This window comes from Colobus angolensis, unplaced genomic scaffold, assembly GCF_000951035.1.
Source record: "Colobus angolensis palliatus isolate OR3802 unplaced genomic scaffold, Cang.pa_1.0 Scaffold152, whole genome shotgun sequence".
NCBI lineage: Eukaryota > Metazoa > Chordata > Mammalia > Primates > Cercopithecidae > Colobus > Colobus angolensis.
In genome coordinates this window covers 7,797,346-7,819,533 of record NW_012114622.1, presented here as the reverse complement: position 1 = coordinate 7,819,533, position 22,188 = coordinate 7,797,346, and the positions used below count along the sequence as shown (strand labels likewise).

The 22,188-nt window shown below is 55.9% G+C and overlaps 1 protein-coding gene across 1 annotated transcript in view; it reads left to right on the top strand.

The window, feature by feature from the left end:
• ABTB2 (ankyrin repeat and BTB (POZ) domain containing 2) overlaps nt 1–20,844 on the top strand; it is a 216,580-nt gene extending 195,736 nt beyond the window's left edge. Inside the window, exons 5-17 of the mRNA XM_011936396.1 lie at nt 1,608–1,773; nt 5,004–5,093; nt 5,632–5,733; nt 7,624–7,720; nt 8,157–8,292; nt 10,135–10,364; nt 11,976–12,154; nt 12,663–12,768; nt 13,006–13,108; nt 13,626–13,716; nt 18,415–18,483; nt 18,807–18,920; nt 20,573–20,844. Of these exons, the coding sequence (XP_011791786.1) occupies nt 1,608–1,773; nt 5,004–5,093; nt 5,632–5,733; nt 7,624–7,720; nt 8,157–8,292; nt 10,135–10,364; nt 11,976–12,154; nt 12,663–12,768; nt 13,006–13,108; nt 13,626–13,716; nt 18,415–18,483; nt 18,807–18,920; nt 20,573–20,770 (1,681 nt within the window). The 3' untranslated portion in view covers nt 20,771–20,844. The remainder of the gene's footprint in view (nt 1–1,607; nt 1,774–5,003; nt 5,094–5,631; nt 5,734–7,623; nt 7,721–8,156; nt 8,293–10,134; nt 10,365–11,975; nt 12,155–12,662; nt 12,769–13,005; nt 13,109–13,625; nt 13,717–18,414; nt 18,484–18,806; nt 18,921–20,572) is intronic.
• The last annotated feature ends 1,344 nt before the right edge of the window (nt 20,845–22,188 follow it).

The window sequence follows — 22,188 nt, the reverse complement described above, 5'->3', positions numbered from 1 at the left end:
CTGTCGCCCAGGCTGGAGTGCAGTGGCCGGATCTCAGCTCACTGCAAGCTCCGCCTCCCGGGTTCACGCCATTCTCCTGTCTCAGCCTCCCGAGTGGCTGGGACTACAGGCACCCGCCACCTCGTCCGGCTAGTTTTTTGTATTTTTTATTAGAGACGGGGTTTCACCGTGTTAGTCAGGATGGTCTCGATCTCCTGACTTCGTGATCCGTCCATCTCGGCCTCCCAAAGTGCTGGGATTACAGGCTTGAGCCACCGCGCCCGGCCTATCTATTTTTTTTTTTATTTAAAAAAAAGGTTTTTTTTTAGAGACAGAGTTTCGCTCTGTTGCCCAGGCTGGAGTGCAATGGCGCGATCTCATCTCACTGCAACCTCTGCCTCCCTGGTTCAAGCAATTCTCCTGCCTCAGCCTCCCAAAGAGCTGGGATTACAGACATGCACCACCATGTCCGGGTAATTTTGTATTTTTAGTAGGGATGGGGTTTTACCATGTTGGTCAGGCTGGTCTCAAACTCCTGATCCCAGGTGATCCACCCACCTCCACCTCCCAAAGTGCTGGGACTACAGGCGTGAGCCACCGCGCCCGGCCTTATATCTTTTTTTAACCCTCTACCCAAACCAGGTTATGGACTCCTGTCTTCATGCAGAAGGCCCAAACCCCATTCTAGGACATGAACTTTCTACACTTTGGCCCAACCAAGGCTCCAGGCCAAAGCTGCCAACTGGACGTCCGTGATGTGACCCCTATAACACAGGCATTGTCTGTGACTTTCCTTGTAGGTTGCATTGTTTGCAAATGGGAGTCTATGCCACTCTCTGCCATCTCTTTGGTACTTCTGGGCCTCACCAGGAAGCCTTAAAGAGAGAGAACACAGAGCTAAACACTAGAACCTGGCCACAGTCACCATTTATAGGCTGAGTGCAGCCTGCTCGACGCAAACAGTATATAACCAAGTGCTATGGCACGAGTCCGGGTGGGAGCTGCTTCCTGCTCGGGGCAGCCCCATAACAGATTGTTTTACATGAGTCTTTGTTTTCTGCCAGTTGAAGCAACAAGGGCTCAGAACACTTACTTACTTATTGATCGATTGATTGATTGAGATGGAGTCTTGCTCTGTTGCCCAGGCTGGAGTGCAGTGGCACAATCTTGGCTCACTGCAACCTCCGCCTCCTGGGTTCAATTGATTCTCCTGCCTCAGCCTCCTGATTAGCTGGGATTACAGGCACATGCTACCATGCCTGGCTAATTTTTGTATTTTGAGTGGAGACGGGGTTTCACCATGTTGACCGGGCTGGTCTTAGAGTCCTGACCAACGTCAAGTGATTCACCTGCCTTGGCCTCCCAAAGTGCTGGTATTACAGGTGTGAGCCACTGCACCTGGCCTCCAAGCAATTTTTTAATGTACTTATAGAAAAGCAGAAATGTGTGCTCTTCATGTCACAGAACATGATGGGGACAGTAATTGCTGATCTGATCATAACCCCCTGGCCCTTCTCCCCACCCATCCTCATCCTCACTCTACATGTAAGCCTCACGCATCTGTGTCACATCATTGAAAGTTGCTGTCTGCATACAGTCACATGCACCTTTGGGTCTCTTCTGGGCAGACCTGAACACTGTTTCAGTTCCTTCCGGAGGCTGGATGCCCGAGCAGCCACTGAAAAATTCAACCAGGACCTGGGTTTCCGCATGCTCAACTGTGGGAGGACCGACCTCATCAACCAAGCCATTGAGGCTTTGGGGCCAGATGGGGTTAACACCATGGATGACCAGGTACGTCCTGAGAGCTCCACTAAGACAGGTGCGAGGACCAGAGTTGGGAATTCTCAGCTCCCAGCCTTGGCGGCCCTCTCTCTTAACCCTGAGACTTGCTCAGCTCTGTGCTTCGAAGAGGCAGGCTACCTCCCTGAACCCTGCCTGCCCCCTGCCTGGTCACGTAGAGTGTCAGCTTGGAGACTTCTAGTACCCCTTGGAAAAACTTTGTCATGTGGCTTCCACTTCCCTGGCTGGACAGCTGGCCACTGTTTCAGGTGGTGCAAGGCTAGGAATGAGTTCAGGAGAGTGAGCTTCATCTCCAGCTAGGGACACGGTCGCTAACCCTGTAGTATGGCCTATTGTGGGCCGACTACTTGCCGGGGCATAGAAACCCTTGTCCTCATGGAGCTACCATTTTAGTGGGGGAGACAGATAATAAGAAACACAGACGTGTAAAATGTAGAGGATGTTAATTTAAAGTGCTGAGGACTAAAATGAAGCATGAAAATGGGTAGAAAATGTTGGAAGTGATGTAGTTTTACATCGGCTTTAACTTGAGTTTCGCATCTGTTTTGTTTTTTACTTTTGCTGTGAACAGCTAACATATAGCATTTACTATGTTCGAGGCATTGTTCTAAGTGCTTCACATAAATTAACTCATTTCCTCTTGACAGCAGCCCTGTCATGGTTATGTAGCACTATTATTTTCCCCATTGTATAGATGAGGAAATTGAGGGACAGAGAGGTTGCTTTACCTAAGGTCACACCACTAGTAAGGAGCAGAGCTGGGTGGAGAATCTGAGCAGCCAGACCCAGCCTCTCAACCACTATGGAATATCCTGTGTGTTTATTTGACACTGTACTGAGAGCACTTACCGAGCGCAGAAGGGCAGTGTGGGGTCTGGAAGGCCACCCAGAGCGTGGGGAGTTAGATGACAGTGGCGAGTTAAGGCAGCGTTCTCAGATGAGGCGACGGCGCAGTGCAGCGTGTGATGAAACTCCGGGCAGACCGTGAGGCCAGGGTGGACTCTGACAGATGGGACGGGCTGCCAGGGGAAGCTTCGTGCTGGAGGCGGTTGAGCCGAGCCTGGGGGAGGGCAGCATGGGGACGGAGCAGAGAGGAGCCGGGAAGGGATTCCAGGGAAAGGGACATAAGGAGCATGGGGTGAGGCAGTCAGGGTGTGGACCCGGGCCGGGGGTTGGGGAAGGACCACAGGCACAGCGCTGGGCTTCTGGAGGGCAGTGGCAGGTGACAGGCTGCTGTGGGATCTCGTGGGAGCCTCTCTGTCCACACAGGCTCCAGGGCCTTGTGGGAGCTTTCGTCGCAGTGGAGTCTTCTTGAGCAGCACAGTGTGGAAGCCGTGGACTTTAGCTTCAGACCGACCTAGGATTTAGTGGCTGTGTAAGAGCTATAGCATCTTGAACAAGTTACTCTGCCTCCCCGAGGTGCTTCAGTTTCCTCCCCTCTAAGGCGGGGGATGATAAGCACCTGCCACAGAGGGTTAGGGGGATGTCTGCATCCAGCACATAGTCAGCACTCAGCAAATGTTCATTCCGGTTTTATTGCCAACACGATGATTATTGTGTTGCTGTCGATAATGATGATGACGCCTGAAATCTGTAGGCCAGCCTGGTTTTATTTGGCCTTTTTTTTTTTTTTTTTTTTTTTTTTGAGACGGAGTCTCGCTCTGTCGCCCAGGCTGGAGTGCAGTGGCCGGATCTCAGTTCACTGCAAGCTCCACCTCCCAGGTTTACGCCATTCTCCTGCTTCAGCCTCCTGTGTAGCTGGACTACAGGCGCCCACCACCTCGCCCGGCTAGTTTTTTGTATTTTTTAGTAGAGACGCGGTTTCACCAGGTTAGCCGGGATGGTCTCGATCTCCTGACCTCGTGATCTGCCCGTCTCGGCCTCCCAAAGTGCTGGGATTACAGGCTTGAGCCACCGCGCCCAGCTATTTGGCCTCTTTATATGTCTGGAGTGCGTGGGGACAGGGACAAGGGAAAAAGCAGTGTCTCCTCACAGGGCCCATCATTTGGTGTAAACTCCAAATTGTGTACAGATGTGTGGAGAAAAAAGGAAGTCAAGTCTGTCCACAGGGAGATGAAACAAAGCCAGATTTTATTCTGTGGTGTTGGCCTTTGTCTAAGTGCTCAATCCTGTTTGTTCCCTAAACCCTTAGTATTTATACAGCGATCTGTGGGCAAACAGCCCTCTCACCCCATGATTAATCTCAGGCCATTGCTTTATCTCTGGCCACTAGGCAAGGATTTATGAGGTAAGGAGATCTTGTCTACACACAAATATCCTAATAAATAACATCACGGGGCACCAGGCAAACACTTGTTGGGATCCAGCCATGGAATAAACAGTTTGCACTGCCTTTGCTGTTGCCAGCCACAGAGGAGGATTCCCAGCCAGGGAGGCAGCCCCCGCCAACTGCCCACCTAACCCAGGGAGACAGTAGGACTCAGCTTGCAGGAACGCTCTGAACTGCTCAGTAGCAGAAGACATTGAAGTCAAATGCCTCCTTTACCATCTCGTGAGACGCCGCAATCTCGGGCTTCACAGCTTATGGAGGCCTGGATCCTGCCCCGAGTTCAACCTCTCGCTAGTTGTATGACTTTGGGCAGTTAATTCCCCTTCTCTGCTCCTCAGTTGTAAAATGGGGAGAATGGGAATATTACGATGGTGGGGGGAGATGCTGCATGCTAATCGCTAGCACAGTGATCTCCACGCACAGGGCCTGGGTGAGGCTGTATGGCATAGTAGCCGTGAGAGTGTTGTTGTGTTGTTGGTATTTTAATTAGGTAGCTCTTAATCAAGGTGAGCTCATTCTGAACTGAGCACTTTATACATATTAATCCACACTCTACAACAACCCTTTGAGGGAGATAAGATACTGCTCTGGTTCCCCATTTACAGATGAAGAAACTGAGGCACAGAGAGGGCAAATGACTTGTACAAAGTTTACAGCTCCCCATGGCAGAGGAGGCCTTGGCACCAAGCCTGGCTGCACAGCCTGTGCCGGGCCCCGCTCCAGTGTCCTGCAGTGCTCCTGGCAGTGCCCCCACTCACCTTCCCCATGCCCTATGCCCAGCAGCCCAGGAAGCACAAAGCCTAGGGGAGCACAGGATGCTCGGCTGGGGTGGCGGGGGGCCCGATCTGTGGTTTCTGGGGCAGAGGCCTGTGGGTACGTGGTGTTGTGTTCTGTTTGCAAACAGTTCAGCATGTGCATTTGATTTGCTCAGGGTATGACGCCGCTAATGTATGCCTGCGCTGCTGGGGACGAAGCGATGGTCCAGATGTTGATTGATGCCGGGGCAAACTTGGACATCCAGGTAAGGAAGCCCCACAGAGCTGCACCCAGGTCCTAGGCCAGCAAGGATCACTACGAGGTCTCCAACAAACATGCTGGGCTTGATGTTTTGGGCAATTGAGTAGATGTGCAAGACTGGAAAGACAAGATGCACAGAGGCTACCGTTAGCACAGGGAAGTCTCCTCAAGATTTGGGCTTTCTGTCTGAAAGGAAGTAGACTGAGGCAGGAGTTGAGTGGAGAGATGGGCTGTGATTCTGTTTTCATGGTCTCTTTCTCTTTTTACCAGCCTAATCTCCAGCCATTCCTTCCATCCCCAAATACTTCTAGCTCTGCCTCCCTCTGAAGCATAAAGCACTCCCAATCTGCCCTCTTTTGTCCAGGGCAGACATTGCTAATTAAACACCTATCCTCTCTTTTTGAGCGTTGTCCACTTTGTGCTACAGGCAAACATTACCAATCAAATGTCGAAAGCACTTGTTAACTCCCGTTCACCATCCCTGCAGGGTACTCCCTTCACTCGGGGTGCCCAGAAAACAGATGATTTGTGGTATTTTCCAGGTTCCAAGCAACTCTCCCAGGCATCCTTCCATCCACCCCGACAGCCGGCACTGGACCTCACTGACATTTGCTGTGCTGCATGGACACATCTCTGTGGTCCAGGTGAGCTCCTGCCAGGTGAACACCATGCCCCCCAGCTTACCAGGTGAGCTGGGCCCCAAGCACGGCCCCACCCTCAGCTGAGCGGGCAGGTGCCCTGAATGAGAGATCCCAAAGGCACTGCTTAAGGCCAGCTCACCTGATCAATAGGGCAGTGGCCCACCCGAGTTGCCTCAAGGAAAGGGGTTAGTGCAAGGACATGTGTAATTTCAGTAAATAAGACCCAGGTCCAGGCAGCATTAGGGTCCTGTCGTGCCCTCCCGGCACCTCTGTCTCTCTTGTGTCGGGCACACTGGGGGCTGTCCCAGCCCCACTCAGCTTTCTCGCCTCCAGCCACCTTTCTGACCCTTCCCTTTTCTCCTCTCTCTTGAATTCTACCACAGGGCCAGCTCTATATCATGGGGTCTGTGCAATTCTGTCCCCTCCCTACTTCCTTAGGATTCAGATTGGCACGGCTCATCTGTTGAGCCAAGCCACAGGTTGCCCACCTCGGCCCAGGTAGCTGTGCTGGCGTGGGGCAGGTGGTGGTTCTAGAAGCAGAAGCTGTGGGCAGAGCAGCTCCCCATGCCAGCAGGGGCTCCAGCCACATGCACTTACTCCCAGGTCCTCAGATCGCTGGCATGCGCAGGGTTTCATGGCACCCCTTCCAGGGAGTTGGCATGACACCCTCGCTCCCCACTAGGTTGCAAAGCCTCTGAGGGCAGGGATCGTGTCTGGCTGATTCACGGCCCTAGCCTACAGCAAGGACTCCGGGAGTGGCCATTACCCACTGGCCACCACATCCTGCCGCCTTTGCCTCATATGGACCAGAGCAAAATCCCAACCTCAGTTCAGACTGGGTCCACGGGGCTGTGCCCTGAGCCTGCCTGAACCCGTGCCTAGTTTTGCCCCAGTGAGCAGGCCCCCACCTCCACTGCCTTGGCACTGGTGCAGGGAGTCGGGCCATGACTGATTTCTGACTGCTGTATCTCCAGTGATGGCTGTCCCCCACGCCACACAGTCCAGAGAGGTCAGCCCGAACTCCACTCCTGGTCTCCAGGCAAAGGGCAGTTGGGCTCCCCTAGGCTGCCATGCATGCTTGGAGGAAGGTTTGGTCTTTAGGAGCCTGGGAGGGCTGGAAGATTGCTCCCTCCAGAGCAGCTGGTCAGGGAAGGTGGAACGGAAGCTGAAAGTCACCAGTTGGAGTAATGCAGACCCTACCTCTGCCCCAAGGCAGAGCCCGGACCGGCTCATCTGGAACTGCCTGGTATCTGTTAACTCTGCCCATCTGTCCCCTGTCAAAGCCCGCCCTTGCTAGCATGGGGAGAGGCCCTCTGCTGTCCTAGACTGGGACTTCCTGCTCCAGCCCCACCACCTGCCGTCCTGGGGCACCTGCTGTACCTCTCCGACAAGAAGCCTAGGGGAAGCAGGCCCCTCTTCCCATTCTGTGGATGAGGAAGACTGAGGCTCCGGGAATTGAAGTACCTGCCTGGGGTTACTCATTGGCCAGTGGCCAGCCCTGACACCCTGCTCCTTCGGACTCCAGCACGTGCTGCCACCAGAGCCACAGTTTACCCCATAGACTGGGGGCAGCATTTTCTGTGCTGCTCATCCACATGCATTCTTGGAAAGGTGGCTGCAGTCAGTTCACGGGAAAGCATTTGAAAGACAGAAAAAGCTCAGAGGTCCTCACAGCTTAGGGGCTTGGTCTTAGGCCACAATAATGGAGTTGAAGATTCTAGAAACTTAGCCCTGATGGAGTTCTAAAGTTCCAGTTCCTCAGCTGCTGGGGTGAACCGCATCTTGGTCACATGCCTGGAGAGAAGTAAAGGCCCTGTTCGCAAAGCACCCTGGCCCTTCCCAGGTGCTCCCTGCCATGCTGAACAGTGCCCTCCTCTTCTGTGCCCCTGGCAGTTGCTGCTGGATGCTGGTGCCCATGTGGAGGGCTCGGCAGTGAACGGCGGTGAGGACAGCTACGCGGAGACGCCCCTGCAGCTGGCCTCTGCGGCAGGTAGGCACCTGCTACCCGGAGGCTCTGTCTACCCTTCCCTGTAGTGCCCCCCAGCCTGGCCAGGCATGTAGCTGGACATGCAGGGATCTCTGTAGCACACACAGACCCTGTGCGGGGGCCTTAAAACCCCTTCTCTGGGCCACTGGGGGGCTTCCCCTGGCCCTACCCATCAGTTTCTGTTGGGCTCAGCATCTGGCAGGACCCAGCAGGGCAGGGAGGCCCTTCCCTCTGGAGACCCAGGGAGGGGGCACAGGGGCAGGGCACAGCCAGCCTTCTTCCTCTCCCTCCACTTCCGCCAAATGCAAATGAGCGTGGGGTTTACTGATTTATTCCAGCATTCAGAGCTGCGAGAATCCCGCTCTCCCTTCCCTTTCGCCTCAGCTGCCCTGGCGGCCACCGTCTCAGTGTCCTCCGTGCTGCTCGCCTTCTCTTTCAGGGAACTACGAGCTGGTCAGTTTGTTGCTAAGCCGAGGCGCTGACCCCCTCCTCAGCATGCTCGAGGCCCACAGCATGGGTTCCTCCCTCCATGAGGACATGAACTGCTTCAGCCACTCAGCTGCCCACGGCCACAGGTACCTGCCCGGGATTCCCACCCTGTGTGACATGAGGGCACTGAAATAAGCTCACAGGAGCCTCAGTTTCCCCGATGGGAGCAGAAAGAGCTAGGCCCAGAGACCTTTCCCAAAACAGGGGCCCTGTGTGCTCATAAACCAGAAACATGGGGGAGTTTAGCACAGGGGCCGGAGATGGGGGAAGACCCACAGCTGGTTCCTGGCAGACCTGGGACTGAAGCCTGGGCCTCCCGACGCCGAGGGCAGACTGTCCCGTTTCCCAGTGAGAGGCCACTCTGCAGCTGCCAGCGCCCACTCAGGACCACGCGGCTTCCTGTGCCTGCTGGTGGTCCTCCAGTGCCCAAGTGGCCTTGGGCATCCAAATAGCACATGGCTGAGCTGTGCAGAGGCTCCTGGTGCAAAACTGCACCCTACCCCAGGTGGAGATGGTAGAGCTTGCTTTGAGGGGACCAGGCCTGCCCAGGGGTGTGGCGGGACAGCAGCAGGCTCAAGTCAGGGGCAACATGGAGGGGCAAGAGGGAGACCAGACAAGGGGTTATTACAGGGCAGAAACAGGGCCGAAAAAGCAGGGCTGGCAGGCAGGACACTTACTTCCAGTTCCCTGACACCATTCTTGTCACCAGGCTCATGCTCTGGCTGGGGTCCCCTCCCCTAGAATGCTTTTTTCTCCAGCTGTCTCCAGCCCACCGCCACGTTCACCCACCTCGGCCGCCCTCACCCTCCAGGCACCATCTTCCACATCGCCACCTCTAGGCCACTCCACCCCGCCCGGTGCCTGCACCCCCATGGAGGCCTCTTCACCCTGTGTGGAGACTGCCTGCCTGCTCATCCGCCTGTCACTCTGAGCACAGGACCCTTGGGACAGGCACCGTGGCTAGTTTACCTTCACGTGCCAGTGCCCGGCCCAAACAAGGTGCTCTGTAAACTGCCTGAGCTAGCAAGTCCAGGAGCCCTTGGGAGGGACCTTGGGTCCTTGGAAGGGCACCTCCAGGCCATGGGCTTGGCAGGTACGAGGAGGGTCTGCAGGGTGGCCGTGGAGAGATCAGCCCCCGGGACACTTGCAGCCCCACCCATGCTGCATCCATCCCAGAGCCCCAGGCCACAGGACGCGACAGAATAAGCCTAGGTCCTGGAACCAGAAGTCCGGGGTCTGTACCCCGACCCAGAGTGGCCTTGAGCAAGACAGATCCATCGCCTGTGACGGTGATGTGTGTAGGTTCTCACGAGGCTTAAAGCAGCAGCAGGGGGAAGCGTCCTCCGTGGGGTCTAATATTCGGTGTCTTCATTCGTAAACATGAAGAAATTCTACATGACATCCATCTCAGTTCATCCTTATCAACATGAAGGGACCAAACGAGTACTTACTGGGCTCTTCCTGTGTTTTAGACACTTTCGCGTGCATCGTCAGCTGCTATTTAGGAAGACCTGCCATGTTTCAGGCTCTGCATTTAAACCCTTTACATCAGCCTCACATGAGCCCCGGGAAAGTGTGATATAATGACACGCTGTGATACAGATACCAAAGCAGTCAGGGCTCAGAGAGGCAGAGCGACCTGGCTAAGTTCACACAGCCAGGATGGCAGCGCTCGCTCAGCCCCGAAGCCTATGACTTCTCGGCAATACCGGGATGGCAGAAGGATGGGTTCCCCTGTACCCTGCCCTGCCTCTCGGAGGTGTATGGGGATCGGTGTCTGGCCTGCCTAGAGGAGGAACACCATGAACCTCTGAGCCCTCGGATGCCCCAGGGCAGCCCATCGGGGCAGGGGGGTACTGGAGGACAGCTCAGGTGGGCACTGCCTATGGGACCTCAGCCCTCGCCTTCATTCATCCCTGGGCCTGCAGGAACGTCCTGAGGAAGCTCCTGACGCAGCCGCAGCAGGCTAAAGCGGATGTGCTGTCCCTGGAGGAGATCCTGGCCGAGGGTGTGGAGGAGAGCGATGCGTCGAGCCAGGGCAGCGGCAGCGAGGGGCCTGTGCGGCTGAGCCGGACCCGCACCAAGGCCCTGCAGGAGGCCATGTACTACAGCGCCGAGCACGGCTATGTGGACATCACCATGGAGCTGAGGGCGCTGGGTGAGGCCTCGCAGGGCCTGTGCGGCTGAGCCGGACCCGCACCAAGGCCCTGCAGGAGGCCATGTACTACAGTGCCGAGCACGGCTATGTGGACATCACCATGGAGCTGAGGGCGCTGGGTGAGGCCTCGCAGGCGTGCACACGCATGTCCGTGCATGTATATGGACGCACACGGTCACTCCCAGGTGCTCTTCAGCAGGCCTGAGAGGGCCAGGGCCCGCAGGGACAGACAAGCCCCAGGGCAGCTGAGCACAGACAGGGTAGAGGCTGGGACCCCCCCTGCTACACGGCCAGGTCAGGAGGGGCCCTGGGTCTCAGACAGTGCTCAACAGTGCCATGTCTTGGGGTCACGGCCCAGCCCTCTGCCCTCGGGTCCTCCACCCTGCCTGGCTGGAGCTTCGCTGCCCCTTCCCCAGTCACAGCCCAGGGATGTGGAGCGCTGGGAGCCTCTGCACCCCGGGACTCCGAGCTGTGAGACGGCAGTCCTGTCACTCGGCTGACCTTGCACTCCTTGGGTCTGCGAGTCTGTGGACTTTTGGTGTCCTCCAGGGAGGCTAGTTAGACAGACTTAGGTCAGGTCCTGTGTTAGCTGCACGCCACATCCTCTCTCCAAGCCTCAACTGCCGCCTCTGTGGGTTTGGTGCTAATGATCCTTATCTAAGAATGGGGTGACATCACCTAAAGTACAAGGCACGGTGGCCACTGTGAGCACTTGGTGGATGATAGCACTGTCACTGTCATCACAGGGCCACAACCCCCCAGGGCTGGGCCAAGACAGCAGTGAGTCAGCCTCAGTGTTCTTCACTGGAACACGGAGCTGTCACCCCCACCTGCAGTCAGTAACCCAACGGTAGTACCACCACCACACTGCTGTCCATGTGTCGCTGGGGAATGCCATCAGTTCTTTAATCCACAGTGAGGCTGGGTAAGAAGCTGTCTCCCTAATTACCAGGGACATGACTAGTTTATGTCACGAACTTCCCACAGCAATTTTAAGTTATGGCCCCGCTGACACACGCTGGGGAACTGGTAAAACAGTCATTATGGGCCGGGGATGTGCAGCGACATTCCAGTGATCTGTGTGCTGGGAGGGCGCCTCGTGATAGGACCAGGTTCATTTTGAGCTTCCGTGCAGGCAAGGAGGCCTGTGTGTCCTTGAGTGCCTGGCATATTCTCTGGCCATCCAAGCCCTCCTGGCCACCCCTCCACAACCATGAGACCTCTCTAGTAAGTCATTTTTGAGCGCAATAAGCAACAAGGCTACCATGGGTGCTGGGCCCATGCTTCAAAATCCCCAGGCTGGGCTGTCAACTTTCAGAGCTTGAGTTCCCTGCACGTGGGCCGAAGCCACTCCTCCACCTCGTCTCATGAGAACCTGAAACTCCACTCTGACCTGCCAGCAAGACCTATTAGAATGAATTAAAGCTTTCATTCCATGGCCATCCTGAGGGCCACTTCGCGCACAGGAAGGGGGCAGGCGGGAGGGGGTGGGCGGAGTGCTCTGCAGACACCTGGGGTATCCTGGGAGAGTCTGCCCAGAAAAGGCTGTGGTCTGTGCCGGGAGCGCGTAGCTGTGGTGCGTGACTGCCTGCCCTTCCCTGCCTGGGCCAGGGGTCCCCTGGAAGCTGCACATCTGGATTGAGTCTCTGAGGACCTCCTTCTCGCAGTCGCGGTACTCGGTGGTGCAGAGCCTCCTGCGGGACTTCAGCTCCATCAAAGAGGAGGAGTACAACGAGGAGCTGGTGACCGAGGGCTTGCAGCTCATGTTTGACATCCTCAAGACCAGCAAAGTGAGTGTGGCCAGTGGCCGGTTCCCAAGCCCACGGCCCAGACTCAGACCATGGGACACACAGATGGATACACAGGCAGACGTGTGGAAAGACACAGGGACCCCCCCACCCAACACACACATGTCCACATGCCTGTCCCCAGCACCCAGGGACCCCCCCCGACCCAACACACACACGCTCACCCCCAGCACCCAGGAACCCCCCCGACCCAACACACACACACACACACCCCCTCACACACACACAGCACCCAGACTTAGACCTGCACTGCCTGGCTGTAGGGGGCAGAGGCCATGGATGTGTCTGGGCTGGAACCTGGCCAAAAAAGCCATTTGGGGAATCACTGATGAAGGAACAGGCATCTCTCGCCAAGCCACATCTAGCAGGAACAAAAGACAGCGGCTGCACTAATCCTGGCCTGGACTTTTGAAATTAGCCTAATGTATCTACATCTGTGAACAGCCAGCCACAGCAGGCAGCTCACAGGCCCTCTCTCCCCTCCCCACAGAACGACTCCGTCATCCAGCAACTGGCTGCCATCTTCACCCACTGCTATGGCAGCAGCCCCATCCCCAGCATCCCAGAGGTCCGGAAGACCCTGCCGGCCAGGCTAGGTGAACGCCCGCCCCCCGCGCCCTGCATTGCCACACGCCCTCCCCCTCTTCCCTTTCCTGCCCCCTCCCCACTTTGTCGTCTTTCCATTTCCAAGTGTCAAGGTTCCAGCCTCAGTTTCTCTGTTCCTCACCCCTATGTCCCACCCCCAACCCCAGACATGCACCTCACAGCACACACAAGCAACCCCCAGCAGGGGACTCCTCGGCCATATCCCTCTGTCTCCCCCCTTTCCACAGATCCACACTTTTTGAACAATAAGGAGATGTCGGATGTGACCTTCCTAGTGGAAGGAAAGCTGTTTTATGCACATAAAGTCCTGCTGGTGACAGCTTCTAACAGGTAGGCAGCCTCAGATAACAAACTCCCAGCCCAGTGGCACAGAAGCACCTTGTTTCAGATTTGAGGTGACAGAGAATGACTCGCTGGGGCTGTACCCTACAGCCTGTGCCCCTCAGACTGCGGTCACGTGGCAGCAGAGCCCCACTCGCCCCACAGCGGGACAAGGCAGGGTGGACCCGGGGCAGCAGTAAAGAGGGACTCTAAGGTGGTGTTCTTTCTGGCCGAGTTACTGCTTTGTTGATTATCAGCAAACATATTCCGGAATGAAGAGTCAGCATTCTGGCCACAGGGGTCAGGTCGCTTGTATGGTGGGTGGTGGGGACAGAATCGGGCTCAGCCCAGATGTCTTCCTAAGACGGTGTAAAATGGCACTTGCTGAAAATTATTTTAGGAGCACAGCAGTAATTTTTAAATGCTCCGTCTCCTGGTAGCTGGTCAGGTGACAGACGGTGCCATCGCCACACAGTGGTGGAGTAAAAGGATCAAAATCCGCCTTGCTTTGTCTCCTTTACTCCAGGTTCAAGACACTAATGACCAATAAATCAGAACAGGATGGGGACAGCAGCAAGACCATTGAGATCAGCGACATGAAGTACCATATTTTTCAGGTGTGTGGGTCTTTGTGCCGCCCCCTTCTCGGAGGGATGACCCTCCCCCAGGAGCTCACCTTTGTGGGCAGCTGTGCGTAGGCTGACATTGTCCACTCTATTCCCAGTGCCTTCTGTATTTTGTTGAATCAATAGAGCATCCAGGTCTTTCCTTGTGCAGAGGTGGCCATCCCGTTGTGGGGCTGCAGCTTCAGAGCCTGTTGCGTGGGTACTGAGCTCTAACCGCTAGACAGGTGGTCTGGGCAGCCTGCAGACAGACGTGCAAGGGGAGTGAGCCCTTGTTATCAGGGTGGGCTCCCAGCCAATGGGCATTACCGAGATCTTGTTGGAAATGCAGAGCCCCAGGCCCCGCCCCAGCCCTCCTGCGTCTTCACAAGATCCCCAGGTGGCCATGTGCTCAGTAGAGTATGAGCAGTGCTGGTGGAGGCTGTGGAGGCTGTCACTTCTCCCAAGCATTGAACCCCAGTCACACCGGTCAAGCATGTGGATGTGAGGCACACATCCTGATTGCAGAAGATCGAGGTCAGATCTTTCGGGCTCTAAGCTTTGTAAAACATACAAGATTACGCACTAGAAACTCCGTCAGGGCAGACAAGGTCCAGAGGAAGAGACCTGGCTGGGATCTCAGCTGAACCCAACTGAGAGCAGCTTTCTAGAAAGTAGCAACTGCAGGTCTCCAGGCTGTGTGGTGGGCTCAGGGCTGGATAGAGCTGACCCTTATGGGCTGGGACTGGGGCCAGGAGGCAGCTGACAGGAGTGGTTTGTGATATAACAGGAGAGACTGCAAACCCCAAAGAGTCTCACAGAAGCACATGGGGCCACTTCTAAAATGGCCTTTTTTAATTTTTATTTTTTGACAGTCTCACTCTGTCGCCTAGGCTGGAGTGCAGTGGCACAATCTCAGCTCAATGCAACCTCTGCTGCCCAGGTTCAAGTGATTCTCTTGCCTCAGCCTCATGAGTAGCTGGGATTTACAGGCACTTGTCACCGCGCCTGGCTAATTTTTGTATTTTTAGTAGAGACAGGGTTTCACCATCTTGGTCAGGCTGGTCTCGAACCCCAGACCTTGTGATCCACCCGCATCAGCCTCCCAAAGTGCTGGGATTACAGGCGTGAGCCACCACACCTGGCCTAAAATGGCTTTTTCTTTCTCATGCCCTCTCTAGTCACTTATCCCCATGCTTATGTAGCATTTAGACATTTTGGGGTGAATACCACAGCAAACAGGACGGAGACGCTGCCCTCAAGGTTTTAAGCAGTAGGATGAGCTCACCATCACTAACATTTAGGCGGGCAGGGTTCTAAGTGCCTTGCTTGGTTTCCATTGAAGCCTCCACAGCACGGTTCCAGGGAGGTGGGTATGTTATTATCGCCTCTTGATAGAGGAGTCGTCGGAGGCATGGAGAAGTTGAGTAACTTGCTCAAGGTCACATAGCTGGGAAGTGATCGAGCCAGAATTCAAACCCAGGATGTGCAAAATGGCCAAGTTTGCATTTGCAGCAGTAAGAAGGGATGGAAGGGGGGGCACGGCCGCCTCCAGAGGACCCGTTAGGGGCTGCTGAGGAATCCAACTGAGTGACAGTGGTGACCTGGATTGGCAGTGGCTGGGGGGATGGAGGGAAATGGACCAGGGAAGAGCGGATGGGACTTGGAACTTGGTAACTGACGGATGTGGGAGGAGGGGAGGCCCAGGATTCTGGCACAGGCCACAGAGTGGTGGTGTATCCCCTTCCCTCTTTTCCCACCCCTTAATCCAACTCACTGGAGAATGGGCAGCTTTAGGAACATGTCCAGGTGAGTGGAGCGGGAGGTGGAGTCATGCTCAGATCAGGCAGGAGGCAGGTCCTAGAGGGGCTGCAGGAATCGCTGGAGACTGGGGAACACACATGTGGCCACGGTGACGACTGCCTGTAAGGGGATGTGTGCCGGCTTGGTCACCTGTGCTCACTCACCAGGCCAAGGGAGGGCATCTGTCACAGAACAGGCTCAGCAGCCCCTTGGCACCTCCCGGGGTTGCTGGGAGGGCAAATAGGGGACAGGCTTCAGCTCCACAGCACACATGTGCCTTCCCCTGGGCCTCTTGCCAAGTTCTGGCCGCTGTTCTAACCAGGCCCAGAGCACTGGCCCCGTGGGTCCCAAGTACAGAACTTTGCCATATCTGGGGCATCATTTCAGATGGGGCTTCCAGACCTCAGCTCCGGCTTTCCGGGCTTCCCTGGAGGGGTCAGCCTGGAGCTATTAATCTGGGGTCAGGGTTCCCTAACAAAGCCTGAAAGTTTTCCAGCAGCCCCCAGATATCTCATTAGCTCTCATGTTGGTGGGGCGGGGTGGGGTGAGGGTGGGTGGATCATTATTTTGTTTTCTGGAGGAGGAAACAGAGGCCCAAGGACTTCTAGGCAGTACTGTCGGATAGAATGTGAGGCATACGTTGTAATTTAAAATTTACTACTAGTCACATAAAAAAGAGCAGGTGAAATTGACTTTAATATTTTTGAACTTACAGTATAGCCAAAATATTTCAACATGTAATCAATGTAAAAGTTACTGATAGCCGAGCACAGTGGCTCACGCCTGTAATCCCAGCACTTTGGGAGGCTGAGGTGGGCGGACCACCTGAGGTCGGGAGTTTGAGACCAGCCTGACCAACATGGAGAAACTCTGTCTCTACTAAAAATATAAAATTAATCCCAGCTACTCAGGAGGCTGAGGCAGGAAGATCACTCGAACCCTGGAGGTGGAGGTTGCCGTGAGCCGAGATCGAGCCATTGCACTCCATCCTGGGCAACAAGAGCGAAACTCCGTCTCAAAACAAAACAAGTCACTGAGCATATAGCCCAGAGGGCCCCAACCCTGCCCTTCCAACATGGTTTCTGCAGTCTCAGCTTCCAGGTGGCCCACTTAGGACAGAAGGAAACCCTGCTGCCCTTCTACAGCTGGTCCTGTCTGGGGCCTTTCCTCAAGCAGCCTGTCTAGCCCTGCAGGCTGCCTGGCTCCAGGAGGCACATGACCTGTATCCTGCTAGGGACTGCCAGGCTGTGCAGAATTCTCCCACGTCTGCCTGCTGGCTGCCCAGCTCCCACAGCAAGGCTCCTGGTGAGCCATTCTGATCTGACTTCTGTGGCCTCATATGTATTCAAGTGGCCTCAGGGAGATCCATGTGCCACGGATCCCAAGACTGGGCCTTGCCAAAACCGAATCCTAAAATGCAGCAGGAGGTGGCCCTCCAGGCCAGGAAGGGAGCTGCAGCTTAAGGTGGCTGGTAGGCCTGGCCCCAGGGGCTGCCCCAAGGCCATCCCTTAGCAAAGAATCCCAAAAGGAAGATCTGACCTGCCTGCCTGGCCCCCCAACTCCAACCCTGTATGAGAGCCATTCCAGGCACTGCTCCTGCTGGTGCCACATCTTGCTGAGCACCCATTCAGTGCCCTGCATGGGGAGGGCAGAGGGACCCGGGCATGGCTCGCCCAAGGCACACACTGTCTGGAGGGAGCAGACGGATACTTACTATGCAATCGTGAGCTCGCCATCCAGGCTCCAGCAGGGGCTGAAGGAGGCCGTGGGAGCTTCCCAGACCTCTGGAGGTGGGGAGAGGCCGACATCTCCAGGGTGGGCCTTGGCCAACATCTCCTTATGCCTGAACGAGGCTGGCAGGCCCGTCTCCCGACTTCTCTCCCTGCAGTTGGGCCTTCTCCTAGACCCTGTGGGGAGAGGCCGACATCTCCAGGGTGGGCCTTGGCCAACATCTCCTGATGCCTGAACGAGGCTGGCAGGCCCGTCTCCCGACTTCTCTCCCTGCAGTTGGGCCTTCTCCTAGACCCTCTGGTGCCTCTGCAGCCTCACGGCCGGTCTTGACAGAGCCCGACTGTGCCGGCTGGAGCCGTGTTTACTTACACACTTGCCAGCTCCTTGCTGGGGCCGTTTCTTCAGCCAGCCAGAAAGAATTGTTTTTCTTTTTCCAACCGGGAACCTCACTAGGCTCCAGCGTGATGGCCGAGTTTGTAACTGAAACCTCAGCAGAACTAAATAGTTCCCGGTCCTGGACCACCTCATCTGGGAGCCCAAGGCGGGGCTCAGCCTGTCGAGGGGAGCTCTGGGCCTCTGGGCCTGGGCTCCGTGCTTTCTTTTTGAGGGAGCACACCTGCGACAGAGTCCGGATGGACTCTCACCTCCACATTGGATCCTTGTACAGACAGGGGAAGGCAGGAGACAGCGTCCTCCAACATCCCTTCAGAGACCCCCCCATTGCTACTCCCTGTGTAGAATTTAGATCACACCAGCAATGAGTCACGTGGGGCCAGGCATGACACAAGTCCTGCTGCAGGCATCGGGGGAGCTGAGGGACTTGAGCCAAGTCATCTTCCTTCCCTGGGCCTCAGTTTCCCCAACTGCGAATAGGAACTTCCCTCCTGGGCTCAGTCCCTCAGTGTTCTTATGAGGATTGTAGGGAAACATTCCACGGAGGGAGCTTGTCATCCGGGCAGGGACTCAGGAGAGAGGGTCTTGGAGTTGGCTTCTAGAGGTGGCGTTCCCGGGGAAAACACAAGTCTCAGCCTGAGCAGGAGAGGGAGGGAGAGACAGAGCTGGGGACCTGCAGAGGGACAGGCCCCTGGAGGTGGCAGCTGGAGCAGTACCCTGTGGGGCCGGCAAGGACTTTCATGCCTCAGGTCCACATGGCATTCACCAGGCCTCTTCCCACCACAGATGATGATGCAGTATCTGTACTACGGAGGAACAGAATCCATGGAGATCCCCACCGCTGACACCCTGGAGGTGAGACTCGGGAGAGGAGGAGGGGCCTGCGCCAGGGTCCCCGGCTGCTCGGTCTCCCATTTACCCCCTTCACAGAGGTAAGGTGGCTCTTCCTCTCCATCTGACTGGAAGAGCGATTCCCAGAAACGGGAACTGTGCACACCGCTGAGCCCAGCCTCAGTGCGTGCCCCAGCGGGGAAGGTTAGGTCCAGGTGGATGAGAAGGTAGTGGGGCCTGAGGGCAGAGGCAGCAGGGCACATGGCACTCAGGAGCTTTCTGTTCCATGCTGCCTGGACTACTGGTCTGGCCATGGGTCCCCAAGACCTGCTCTGCCTCCCTACCAGCTGCTGTCAGCTGCCAGCCTGTTCCAGCTGGATGCCCTGCAGAGGCACTGCGAGATCCTATGCTCCCAGACTCTCAGCGTGGAGAGCGTCGTGAACACCTACAAATATGCCAAGGTGAGGGCCAAGGATGCCTGCTGGCCACCTCCCACCACATGCTCTGCTCCACGGGGGCCTCGGCCGTGTGGCCGCACTGGGGATGAGCTATAGCGGAGATGCAGGTGGCCAGGCTGCTCGAGGGCAGAGTAGAGGCTGAGGGAGGGTAGACAACTCTCTGGAGCCTGGGCTCTCTGCTGCCCACTGGCCACATGGTAGCTTGGGAGGTAAGCTTTTGAGCCAGGTGCATCCTGGTTCACATTCCAGCTCTGCCACCTGGGCAAGTTGCTGAGCCTCTGAGTCAAATCAAAGCCATAGGTATTTACTTTTCTCCCCTACCTGTGCCTCCCCAGCTGCCCCATCTCAACAAGCGACATGGTCACTGCTCAAGTGCTCAGACTCAAAACTTAGGAATCATATTTGATTTGTAAAAACCCTCCCAAATGCAAGCCATGTACCTCTGACACACACCAGCAGTTTCTCCACCTCCCTTCATCTCTACTGCCTTCGCCTTGCCCTAAGCCACCACCATCCTTCTCTTGGACAATGGCATTGGCCCAGCCTCCCTACTTCCTGGCCTCAGCCCTGCAATCCACAAGGTTCTTTAAAAAGTTCAAAAACCATGACCAAGCACAGTGGCTCACACCTGTAATCCCAATACTTTGGGAGGATGAGCCAGGAGGACCAGGAGTTTAGACCAGCCTGTGAAACATGGCAAGACCCTGCCTCTACCAACTAGCTGAGTGTCGTGGCATGTACCCGTGGTCCCAGTTGCTCAGGAGGCTGAGGCAGGAGGACCACTTGAGCCCAGGAGGTTGAGACTGTAGTGAGCTGTGATCATGCCACTGCACTCCAGCCTGGGCGACAGAGTGAGACTTCGTCTCAACACACTCCCCCCGCCCCCCAAGAAAGTACAAAGACTGTGTTACTCCCATACTTAATCCCCCCAAAGGTTTTCCACCTGCCGCAGGCTAAATAGCAGCCAGCCCTTATCATGCCTTCCAAGGCCCCCAAGCTCCTGCCCACATCTCCCTTCACTCCACCATGCTTCCTTCTCAGCGTGCCCAGACCCCAGGGCTTTTGTGACACTTCCCTTTTCCTGTAAAGCTCTTTCCCACCCTTCATCTTCATCAGCTGGTGTCCCCAGGCCTCCCCTGGCCTCTCACACACCATCCTGTCACGTTGGCTTTACCTCCTTCACAGTCTCCAGCACCGTCTGCAGTTACCTTCTTTGGTTCCTCAGATTCTGTCTCCCCCAAAATAGGACATCAGCAGCACTGCAGAGACCTTGACCTCTGAACTGAAAACCCAGAGCGGCCCCTTGATATCTGCTGAGTGACATCCTTATCCAGCAGTTACCATGTGCACACTCACACGCCAGGCCTGGTGCTGAGCCCTGGACACCCAGTGGCGGACAGTCCCTGTTCTTGCCCTTAGGATGGGAACTTCCAATCCAACAGGGCAGCATGACAGTATGACACAGGCAGGAAAACGACAGGGGCTGGTTCCGAGTTAGCAGAGGTGGCCTCAGGATGCAGGGACAGGGAACGCCTCCCCTGGCCAGGGTGGGGCTTACGCAGGGCCGCGGCCATGGGTAGGCGGTATGTGGGGGTGAGGGTGAGCGGGGCTGTACTAAGGACATAAGCTTCACCCCTCCTCTCTCTGCCCTACAGATCCACAATGCCCCAGAACTGGCCCTGTTCTGTGAGGGCTTCTTCCTCAAGCACATGAAGGCCCTGCTGGAGCAGGACGCCTTCCGGCAGCTCATCTACGGCCGCAGCAGCAAAGTGCAGGGCCTGGACCCGCTGCAGGACCTGCAGAGCACCCTGGCGGAGCGCGTGCACTCTGTCTACATCACCTCCCGGGTGTGAGGCAGGGGGCAGAGGCTGCCGGCGCCAGGGCCTGTGGAGATGCCAGGGCCCACCAGGTCAGGCTACGGTTGTAGCGCACCCTCATCTCCTCTGCTCTAGAGCTGTCTGATAGGCAAAGGTGAGATGTAGCCAACTGGCGGCCCTCCTCCGCATCCCAGTCTGCCCCTCAAGGACAGCCATGCACTCCCCCTGCGTGTCGCTCTCCCCTCCTGCAGGTCAGCAGCTGGTCCTGATCCACCTCTGCCCAGGCCCTCCTAGGGCCTCAGTAAATTCAGACCATCCCAGCTGGGGCTCTTGGGGGTGCGGGAATCCTTATGAATGTACAGAATGCATACTGCCTAGGCCCCCGGTCATCTATAGTAATTCAAAAGCTGGTACTTTTCTTCCTAAATGTCACATAGCAAAGGCTGCCCAAATCCCTGAACTTTTTCCTCAAAGGTTTGACAGGCTTGATGTGGGCATCCAGTGGCCTGACCCCCCCCCCCCGTCACCATGACTGCTGCCACCCAGAGTCCCCCCCATTGTCTTTGGTGCCTGGGCTTCCAGAGTACCTCCCATCAGGACTATCGGCTTGCTCAGTTAGCAGCAGAGGGCATTTCCTCAGCTGATGGTTTCTGAGCTAAGTCTGGCATGGAGGGGTAGGGGATGGGGTACTGTGTAGGAATGGCCTCAGCTCTTGTTTTGCTGTGGTTTTAGGGGCCAAAGTAAATGGGTGGATTCTGGAACCTCAGGCCTAAACTAGGTTGCCTTTGTGGGGCCAGGAAGCAGAGCCCCCTGGTCAAGTCTCTCTGCTCCTTTAATGTAGGATTGAGAGCTGGGCAAACACTTCCCATTGGGAACTGTGGCTCTTGGAGATAAAGGATGGGGCATTGATGGAAGATAAGGGCCGAGAGAAGAGGCCTTTCTGTTGTGTCCCCTCCCGGCCTTGCCCTCGAATTCTGCAGGCCCCAGGCTCCCCTGACACCTGTCGTATTTATGGACCAGACACTGGGGCAGCATCAGGCACAGCCTGTCTGGGTGCAACTTCTTCAGCTGTCTGGCGGCACCTTAGAAACTATTTATTCACCAAAAGCCCTGGGCAATTCAGGAGGTGTCACTCAGGTCACCCTGAACAGCCCCCAGGGGCTTACAATCCTGGAAAATATTTTGACTAGCTGCTTGGCTGGATGTACAAAGAAACAGGCATTATTTTATTGCTGTAAAATTGTATGATACTTTAACTGTACAATAATGTCACCTACTGTAAATGTACTGTGGTTTTATTAACAATAAATACTCATTAACAATGACCTTGGCATCACTGCTCCTAGAAGAGGGTTACTCAGAGTTCAGAACTGGGGAGGAGCGTCTTAGGACCAGGAAGAGATCCCAGAGCTGACTCTCACTCAGGTCTCCTGCCTCTCAGAGCCAAGACCCTA